Source organism: Thunnus thynnus, chromosome 3 (genome assembly GCF_963924715.1).
Source record: "Thunnus thynnus chromosome 3, fThuThy2.1, whole genome shotgun sequence".
Taxonomy (NCBI): Eukaryota; Metazoa; Chordata; class Actinopteri; order Scombriformes; family Scombridae; genus Thunnus; species Thunnus thynnus.
Genome location: NC_089519.1, coordinates 13005289 through 13015646, shown reverse-complemented (window position 1 = coordinate 13015646; position 10358 = coordinate 13005289). Strand labels below are relative to the sequence as shown.

General features: G+C 40.8%; 1 protein-coding gene across 1 annotated transcript; it reads right to left on the bottom strand.

The window, feature by feature from the left end:
• Positions 1-395: 395 nt before the first annotated feature.
• Positions 396-10010, bottom strand: LOC137179535 (platelet endothelial cell adhesion molecule-like). Its single transcript, XM_067584284.1, has 9 exons — positions 9815-10010; positions 9668-9703; positions 8036-8332; positions 7286-7567; positions 6926-7201; positions 6549-6818; positions 5363-5641; positions 4877-5155; positions 396-3224 (listed from the first exon to the last, which is right to left on the bottom strand). The coding sequence occupies exons 1-9, from the start codon at positions 9855-9857 to the stop codon at positions 3199-3201; spliced, it is 1788 nt and encodes a 595-aa protein (XP_067440385.1). The 5' UTR covers positions 9858-10010; the 3' UTR covers positions 396-3198.
• Between the last annotated feature and the right edge of the window lie 348 nt (positions 10011-10358).

The window sequence follows — 10358 nt, the reverse complement described above, 5'->3', positions numbered from 1 at the left end:
CTACTTAAATTTCAAGATCATTTCAATTTTGTCTTGTTAATTTGGTTGTTGAGAGCACAACCAAAGCACATTCTCAACTTCAAAGATGATATTCAATACGGTGTACTTGACTGTTCCCAACAGAATCTTATGAAGACTATTAAATTCACAGTATTGATGTTTTTGAGAAAACGTAGTGCTCTAATGCAGCTAGACACGTCTTAATACTTGAAATGATTTCTTGAAATATTCAGTATTCCTGATAAGTTAATTATTTTTCTATTTTAGAAATATTAAATTAGTCCACAAATCATAATCTGCTTTTCTATACAGACTAATGTGTCTCATACATGAAACGTTAAAGTTGACACGAGTTAAAACTCAAAAACATGTAAAATGTCAAAAACAAAACAAAATCAGGTGTTGTATTTGGTTTATTTCATCGATTTCATCTCCTGTCTTATAAACCACAGTCAGCAAAGCAGTCTAAAGTCACAGAGACAAACCTGATTGTTTTCATTTTTCCTTTCTTACTACTTTGTTAAAGTCTCTTCTTTTTCTCCAGGTCTAAAATCTTAAAACTCAAAGCAGGATACTTAGAGATGAATGTGATTCTGGGCAATGCTTTTGGCTGAGCCGGTGAAGCAGTTGAGGCCTGCTAAACCATGGAGAGCACTACAGCTCAGTGACTGGGTGATAGTGGGGACTGATACTGTAGTCGCTTATATTGACTTCATGGCATGTGTTTCCAGTTCATTTTCAGTCCACAAGTCCGTTCCTTCTGCGGGGAAAAGCAAAGCTTGGGACATCTGATGCAGAGGGGTGAGGTGGGTGCGGCAGGAAAGAAAGGAGGGGGCATGATAGAAGGGGGTGTGGCGGGAAAGACTTCAGTGCAAAGTGTGTGTGTGTATGAGTGTGTGAGACTAAGGCCATCCCCATTCTCTTCCCTTCATCTCACTGAGGCCAAAGCAAACAAAATGCTAGCAGAATTAAAAACACAAAATTACAAAACAGAAAGAGAGTTATGATTTAAAAAAAAGGTTAAATAAGCAAAGCTGCAGCCCCAGAGAAGAGGCACGTCAATGGTGATAATGCACAAAAACAGGCATCTTTACCAAACTGCACCACGATCTCTGGAGTGACACTCGGCCAGGTCATGTGACCGACCTCGCCTGTCCATCATGCTGCGGACACCGGGAGGCTGGCAGTTGCTCGACAGTGGTTTGAGGTGGTTGAGGTACCTGAGCGAGATTTAGGACACTGACTAAAACCTGATACAGTGGGCATGTACAGGTACAGAGTTAAAGAGAGTGCCACAGGTCTGATGCCACCCTTGAACATGCAACACGCTTTATGCCTCCAACTTTGTTAAAGAAAATCAAACCGAACACCTCTGGCAATAAAAACAAAATAAAAACTCAAAGACAGGAAAAAAACAAACCTTACAGAAGGTTTCATCAAAATGAAAAAACAGTCCCAACAGTGGGGCGGCAGGTGATCCCTGGTGCAATGAGTCACATGGCCTAAAGTACTCTAAATCTACAATACCGTGTGCTCAAAGGGTGTCTTTGACAGTCTAGACATATGAAAGCTGCCTCACTGTGGTTAGGTAAGCTATCAGGGTCAACTTCTATTTATGTATTCAGGAGCCAGAAAAAGATGTGAGCTACGGGAGAGCTGTACTTGACTGGCACACAAGGGGAAAAACAAACAAAACATGTGCTTTTGGGACCAGTGTCATCATGTCACATTGGCCATAATTTGAATTGCTTTTCTCACCCTCTTTTGATTCCACATTGGGAGGATTTGGACGTTCTGATTAGCAGAAAGTTTAGACAATCACAGGAAGATCAATTTAATTGATATATTTCCTGTCACTGATGTGAGCTGCACTGATGGGGTAAACACGCACCCATCTGGTACTCTAAGAACACAAAAAGAAACTCAGAGGAATTACACTGCTGTGAATGGAAATGGGTGTGTTTGTATTGCTGTAGTGAGGCACCTCTGGGTGCTGGGGGACAATCACAACCGTCTCAACGGCATATGATACTGCTATTGCCTTCGATCTGAAACACTATTTTCTATCTGAAAAGTCGGGGGAGGAGCTTGAAGCTGACTCATGGGAGGTCTTTATTGCTTTGCAGGGCAGATAGGCAGGTGCTGCAGGCTCCTTGTAGGATTGGATGGGAGTTGAGTTTAGCTTTTACCGCTCTACTTCTCCTCTCACTGTGCTAGATAGAAGGGTATGTATCATCCATAGGGCAATGAAGGTTTTCCCTTAAGCTATAAGTTAAACAAATAAACCAACAAAAAAAACCCCTCTGAGCCACAACAAGGGGGCTTTCATGGAAAATATGATTATGTTTGGCACGCTGGGGTCAAGAAAGCAGGGAGGAGAGTCCTAGCATGGTAGCAGGCGTATTTTTTGGGGCATCACTTAAGTCCAAGGCTATAAAGTCCCACTGTGGGGCTCATCTGTGCTATAGTCCACTTTAACACACACACACACAGGCACGCACAAACAAACACTCATCATGTCTGCCTTGTTGACATGTCAGGCAAAAATGACCACAGTCCAATCTCTGGGTACGTCTTGCCAGCGGTGTAGCGGAGTAGCAAAACTGTGTGTCCTTTGACCGAGAGTCAGTCTTTAAAATGAATTCATAAACACACTGGGGTCCAGCAGAGGGCAAGTCCGGATTTCTTGCACCAGTGAATGTGTTTTAACAGTGTGTGTTGTCCTCTGGATGACCCCTCTGTCGCCACATCTGGTTGGGGGGGTTGTCACAGTTCGTTCAGGTAGTGAAGCTCGCTGCGTGGCGAGGAAGAGCCCCAGTGATCGGTGGGTACCACTTCTTTAAAATAGAACCTCTCTTCTTCTGTATATGCTATTTAAATATACACACTCCTCAGCACAGCCAAGTCTACAATCATTAGCTTCATAATAAGAATATGAATAAACAATGAGAATAATAATAATAATAATAATATATATAGTCGTTCGTAGCATGAGTTTTTGTCAGCAGCCATCACTAGAACATTCAGGGTGGTAATTGCATATGTACAACAAAAACGTCATTTACATCCCGGCGCTCGAGGCTCAGGGTCAGAAGTCATATGTGGTGGTTTTGGTAGGAAGAGGGGGCGAGGGGGGGTTGATGAATGCTGGTGTGTTATCTGAGCCTCTTCTCTGCTGAATAGATGGACATGTAGTAGTCATTGCTGCCTACCGCCAGGTGGGGCTGGAGGGAGACAAAGAAAAGGAAACAAGGGAGATTAGACAGTCATGACTTACTACATGAGAATTGATGAGTGTGTTCATGGAAACTGAGCAGAGGAAAGGTCTCAAGTTTAAACTGTAACAAACACAATGCGTTGACAGTATACCAATAATGATACAATTCATGTTGTATTTCCTTCACATATACAGTGGTAATCTAATAAAGCTCTAAGGCCAGCTAATGTAGTGATATAAAGTTAGCTAATACTTGCCTTAGTGGTAATGAGCTAAAGTAAAAGACAGTGAAGGTTCCTGCACAGAGAAGCGATTGTGACATGACATGCCGGTTTGAACCTGGAAGATTTCTCACACAATTCAACTCCTACATTTATGATTGGAGTAAAGTTAAAGTTACCAACATTCACAGAACACTGAGGTACTTGTATCTCAGATTATACACAGGAGTGGTGCCGAGGAGTGCTTGTAGCTAAACAGCTGCCAGCAGATGACTGCACAGAGGCAACAACAGCAACATGAACAATGAGTCTGACTTGATAAAAAGATACTGATTTAATCAACATGGTAAGACATCAAGATGTTTATGGAATTTTGCTGAGAAATACACTTGTACTCTGTTGGGGTCTTCACTGGCTCTCAAGGGAGATATCTGGCTCTTTACCTGCTAAATGCTAATATGTTCACCAGATAGTTGCTAACTTTGTCTGACTGCTATTTGCTGCTGGGCAGTAGGGTACGGTGGGTTTATCACAGCCTTTTCACTGAAAGGAGCTGCCAGTTGTGTCTGGAAGTGATGCTGATTAGAGTGGTCAGCTGAGAGGAACCGCAGAGTCTATTTTCTGTGGCTTTGTCCCTATGAGCAATACCTTGTTAATATAAAATCTTAGATTATAGCCAATTAAAATACAGTTTTGAGGTACCGTACTGCACTCGAGTATTTTCATTTCATGCTGCTTAATCCTTCTTTTTTAACTATATTTATAGGGCTGCAAATAATGATTATTTTCACAACTAGTTGAGTAACTGTCTTGTCTATAAAATGTCAAAAATTAGAGAAAAATTACTGTTAGAATTTCTTAAAGCTCAAGGTGACGTCTTAAGATGTCTCGTTTTGTCAGATCAGCAGTTTGAAATCAAAAGATATTCAGTTTACTATCATGTAGAAAAGCTTCAAATTCTCACATTTGAGAAATGGCAACAAATTAATGTTTGGTATTTTTGCGTAAAAGATGACTAAAACGATTATTCAGTTATCATATAGTTGCAGATTAATTTTCTGTTGATTGACTAATCGATTAATCAACAAATCATTGCAGCTCTATACATTTCGTGCAACCTAGGAGCAGTTAGTCTTTAAAGTGAGGTAATGAAATTGCTCTGTGTTCAATCTGAACACATTTTAAAAAACTCTCCCTGGATTATTTTGTTTTGTTTTTTACTTTTGCTTTTGTTTTGTGTAGATGCTGAACTTGATTCTCACCACATCCATGAAAAATGTGCTAGCCGACTGAGCGTCTGGAGCTTAACTATCTTTCTCTACTTTTAGTTTAAAGCTATTTTTTGCAAGCCTGTTCTGATAGGGATGTTTGACATCAAAGATCAGAGACCACAGAAGCGCTGGGTTCCCTACAAAGTGTGTATACCCCTCAGTCTTACCCTCTATCTTGACCAACTTGCTGCGGACAACATTGTTGGCGTGGTTGACGGCCTCACAGTAGTAGGTGCCGCTGTGCTGTTTGGTCAACCCGGAGACCTGGTAGTTTGTGTGATAGTTGTTGGAGGTGGTGGTGAACAGCGGCTGTTCGTTTCCAACACGGTACCACTTAAAGGTTACCGGCGGGGTGCCTTGGATACCACATATCAAATAAAGATGATGTCCCTCAGAGATTTCGGGCAAGGGGGGGATGACGGTCAGAGTTGGCCTCGAAACAGGCACTGGGAGAAAAAAAAACATATTTATAAACAGATTTTAACTTCATTTTCATTAATTAAATTATATGATTAAAGGGTGTCTATAAGTGTTTTTTCAGGGTTATTGTTACTGTGCAAAACTGCATGCAGTAACCCATTGACTGATTTGAATATATTGTCCAGTGTTGATGAGGCAAATCAAAAACATAGTAATCAGATTTGAATATTTACCTATGACAGTAGCGTTGAGTCTTTCACTGATCAGGCTTTTCTTGTGACTATTCTTTGCCTCGCACGTATACTTGCTTATTTCATCAGTATGGGTGACGGTGACTGTGAAGAGTGCTTTTTGAATGGGCAGCTTGACGGTGATGGTGCTCAGTTGGCTTTTGTCCTTCAGCAAGGTGTAGTTTATTGGCAGGCTGCCATTGTCCGACTTACAGAGTATCTTGAAGGGCTGTTTGAGGACCACCTTGTCAACCACCGAGATATTTGGAGCGGAGACAGGAACTGAAGAGGAGAAAGAGAAAAGTAAAGTGGGGGCAAATCCTATGAAGCAAAAACAAAAGCTCTTTTCAAGCATGAAATATGTAATCTAACCTGTATGCTTTTTGTGTGTTTTGTCTGTCCATCTGATTAATGTAAATCCAATTTACATGTAAATTCAAAACCTTTTAGCTCGGTCTTTGGTCTCCAACAACTCCTGAGGGAAAAATCTGTTTCTTTAGCTGCTAATGCTCAGCTATGTTCACCAGCTAGTTGCTAACTGTGTCTTCCTGTTTGGTGCTAGACAGGTAGAGTACAATGGAGTTTTAGAGCTTTTCCCACTAAAAATAATTGCCTGCTGCTTCTAAGATAACAAAAACAGTTGTTTTGCAGACCAGAAATCAAAACAATGAGCTGACAGATACTAAAATCCCAGCAGAGATGAACTGCAATTGGTTTATATTGTAATTCTCTGTGGGTGTGTCACTATGAGTGACCCCTTTTACATTACACAAAGTCATTGGATCCATTGTTAATATATACATATATACTGATTATAGCACCTTTAAGTTGGGATTAATTTGTATTTGCTCATTTGCTTAAAGCATTTTCTGTATACTAAGTCATACATCCATGCAGTTGGCATGAATAAAAACTGAAAATATAGAGAGATGGTCTAATTACTACAAGGGTTTTTTAAACCTCTTTTTCCTGAACTGTGAGGGGAAAATAATTTTTACAGTCTGATCTGACATGAGAGGAATCTCCTCAACAACTTACAATTGGCTTGTTAGCAGTGTCTTGTGGTTTACTAAACAGATTATTTTATAAGAGATATGAGGCCAACATGTCAAATTGCTGACACTTGAGATTGAGTCCACTGTTAATCTGTTTCTTACATTTTGCATCTGAAAGAGGCAAGCAAGCTCACCTTTAGGACGAACAGTCAGGGTGTTACTGTGTTTCACGATGCCCTTGGCTCGAGCTATGCAGGTATAGTTCAAATCATACTGCAGGGCCCAGCCAGAAAATTCCCCATTGTTTTGGCTCAGTGCGTTTTCGGATGGATCCAGAGAGTATATCAACTCTTCCCTGCGGAGTTTTTCAGAGGCAAGGCTTTCACTTTTGCAGGTTAGTGTCATAGATTCCTTTTGAAAGACTTCAGCAGGAGACATGGTGAGAATGGGCACTGAAAACAGCTCTGTGAATAGAAAAAAAGTCCAAGTCATTATATAAGAAACACCTATAGACATCAGTACTTTTAAGATGAAAAGCATGATATCAGAGGTGAAACACAGGTTTACTCACCTGTCACTGAAATCGTCTTCGTGGCAACTTTCACTACATTTCCCATCACTAATCTGCACTCAAACTCCCCTGAGTTCTTTGCCAGTGCGGTCATGTTGTGGCTGACTTTAGTTTTACTGCTTTCACTGCGGAGAAGTTGGGTCCCCTGGCTCAAGAACAGTTGGATACTTTGAGAGCTATGCTGAGAATTTATGATGGTGCACGAGATGTCGAGTCTGTCTCCTTCATAGATCTTGTACGTAGGGGAAATGTCCAAAACCAGTGTGATGGGATACTCTGTGGAGACAAAGTCAATGGAGAGAAAGTCCTGAGGCGGGTCTGATGCTTTAAAAAGTAAAGAAACATCAAAACTCTACTTACCTTTGACTGAAATGGTGAGAGTGTTGCTATCTTTGGACTTGAAGGAGTCTTGCATCACGAGGACAGTGTAGGCACAGTGAACTTTGTGGATGCCAACGCTGTTGAAGCGAAGCTTCACCTCAGTCTGGTTGGAGTTGACCTTCTTCTCCAGGATCTCTTTGGAGTCTTCGTAGAAGTAGAAAATGATGGAGCCTGTCTCACCAGGTGCCATGCACCTGGCTGTTACCTCCTCCCCCTCACTGACCACACCCTTGTTAAGGTGGATCTCTGGTACTGACAGGCCTAGAGACCCAAATGCAAAGGAATATGCTCAAATTGTAAGCATAAGTGCAATAAAGCTTGTAAAAGCAGATGGAAATGAAACACCGTCATCTTCTGCCAATGTTGAATAAATTCTCCTGCTTGCTGTTGCTCCTAGACACATCATTCCAGTCACATAAAATTTAAATTTATTTCATGATCATGCAAACATTTGGAATCAAGCCTTCACTAGTTTCACTATTATGGCTAGTAATGTTTGTGTAAAGGCAAAACTCCATAGATCTGTTTTTCTTGCACCAGATTCCATTAAAATTTTAATACCTTTTTAGGAATATTCTGCAGACAGATGTTTAAACACACTTTAAAAACTGTTGTGGTATTTTTAAAATAAAATTGCTCCCAATTGTAGCCTATTAACTTCATCTTATCACATTCAAATTCATGTAAACTTGTCAAACTGCTATTTCACATCCAGATAGACAAACGAACCTGTTACTGTGAGTCTCTTAAAATCGCTGATCATCTTTTTGTCCTCAATGGTGATCTGGCACTTATATTTGCCGGTGTTGGAGACTCTGGCCTCGGGCAGTCGGTACAGAAGATCCTCCGAGGTGCTGGAGGTCTTGGTGTAGACTTCTTCCCCGTCCTTGTATATGGTGTAATGACGACTCAGTGGCTCCTGCCCTGAGCTGCTGACAACGGCCTGGCATTTCAGTATCACACTGGTGTCTCGAATGACATCAGCACTGGGCTCGATGAATAGGGTGATGCCTTTTATTGTGAATACTGGGGAGTGAGTTTAAAAAATGTATTAGCAATTAGCTGATTTACAAGGTAAGCTACTACACTGAAAAAGAGTAGGCAGTTTACTTTGAACCTAAAGGTTGAACTTATTCATTTGATCTCAGACTGAAAGCTTTATGTAAAAGCTACTTAATTAAGTGAATCTTAAGTTCAGATTTTTTTGTAGTAGCGTACAATTTCCTCTATTTCAATGGTGTTTCCTTCTCTATATTTACACAAGAACAATTCTGACACAGGTCTCAAATATGTGTTTTAATTTATAAGATACATTCAAGTGAAGGGAATATTCCTGAGCAGTCTCAGACTTACTTAAAAGCAAATTCACAGTCCATTCTTACTCAACTTGTCAATCTTCAGATTTTGATCCTCCTAAATTTCTCACTTGCAGAGGTCAAATTTCGATAAGATTTAGGGATACCAAATTATGGAATGGCTTTTCCCACATTTAACTGCTGTTTTGTAACTGCTTTTCTCCGTGTATTTTTGTCCACTTATCCTTGTTTTATCTGTTTCACCCATAGTGACGTATAGTGATGTATCATAAACAGGTATATAAACGAATATCCCCCTCACAAACACATGCACACTTTTGTTTTTATTTTTGTTTTTATTATTGTTGTTGTTATTATATATATATTGTTACTATTAGTTTTCTATCACTTTTAAGTAGTCATAATATTTTCTATAACATTTTGAAATTTTAACATTTTTTGGATGGAGGCTTCAAATAAGCCCACTGATTTTCTGCTTCTCCCTGCACTGTATATAATTTGTTCTTTGTCATTTTTGTGTATTTAAAAAAAAAAAAAAAAAAAAACTAAACTATGAAATTTCCTTTTCACCTCTTTATCAGAGCCGCCTATAACATTCTGCTTGACAGAGAAACCACAAAAACACAATAATCAAATCCACAAAGCCACTTAAAATATGGGTTTTACTTCCAACCTAGATTTGCTAATTTTCCTGCAGCTCCATAACACGACCTAATGCCTTCCATCACCAACTGCCTTGAGAGGACAGGGAGGCGTGTGACACTGCTCACCAACACGTTCTCAACGCTTCCTACCACAACTTTTCCACTGTACCACACACTCGCCATCAGAAAGCTCTGATAACAAACAGGACTGTTTCCACTGACTCATACTGAGTGAATGTTTTAGTGTTTGACAGCTGATTGAAGAGTGTTCACACTGAAAAGTGCTCAACAGAACAATAACTTTGCACATATGGAAAGTAAAGCGATGAGTCGGTGGTCTAATCAGTAAACTGTCTCTGTGCAGGTTGTCTTAACCTTAATCCAGAACACATTATACTTACATGCCTGCGCGTCCACCACTCTCCATGGATGGAAGTCTTGGAACAAGATAAGAAAAGCACCAGATTAGAGACAAATCTATCAACCATCTCCTCAAAAAGAAATCCAAAGAGATCCTAAAACAGCAGGTAAAAGAGCAGGAGTCTTACAGCTGGACAGGAGCGTGGAGGTGAGCAGTAGTAGGAGGCCCATCCTGTTGAGGAACACTGCCGACTGTCCTGTAAGTTAACGGACTTGTGACTAGGCTGGTTGATGGGCGGTGGGCAGATGTGGAACTGGTGGGTGGGAGCTGATACTAAGGTGGTGCTCTACTACAGCCACTCAGTGGTCAGCAAGTGGTGGCGGTTATCATCCCGAGCAGCCGTCGGCTTGGCTTAATTTGACAGGAAGTGAGTGTTGTTTCCTCAGGATGTTCGTGCCGCCCGGTTCTTTGCTGTTGTGGAATGTTCTCCTCTGGTCTCCTACATGTATGTGTGTGTATGTGTGTGTGAATCAGTAGTCACAATAATGTTGTATTGCTTGGGGTGCAGTAGTCAGGCCTTTGACCTCTGGCCTTGGCTGGCAGGGCCTGAGCAGGTAGAGAGAAGAACAAGAGCAAGACAACACTCTTTGTGTAGCAAAGCCCATTTCCTGAGATGAAGATAATCGTTTGGCTCAGCTACTGAAAACTGTTTCCTCTGACATCAATCTCAG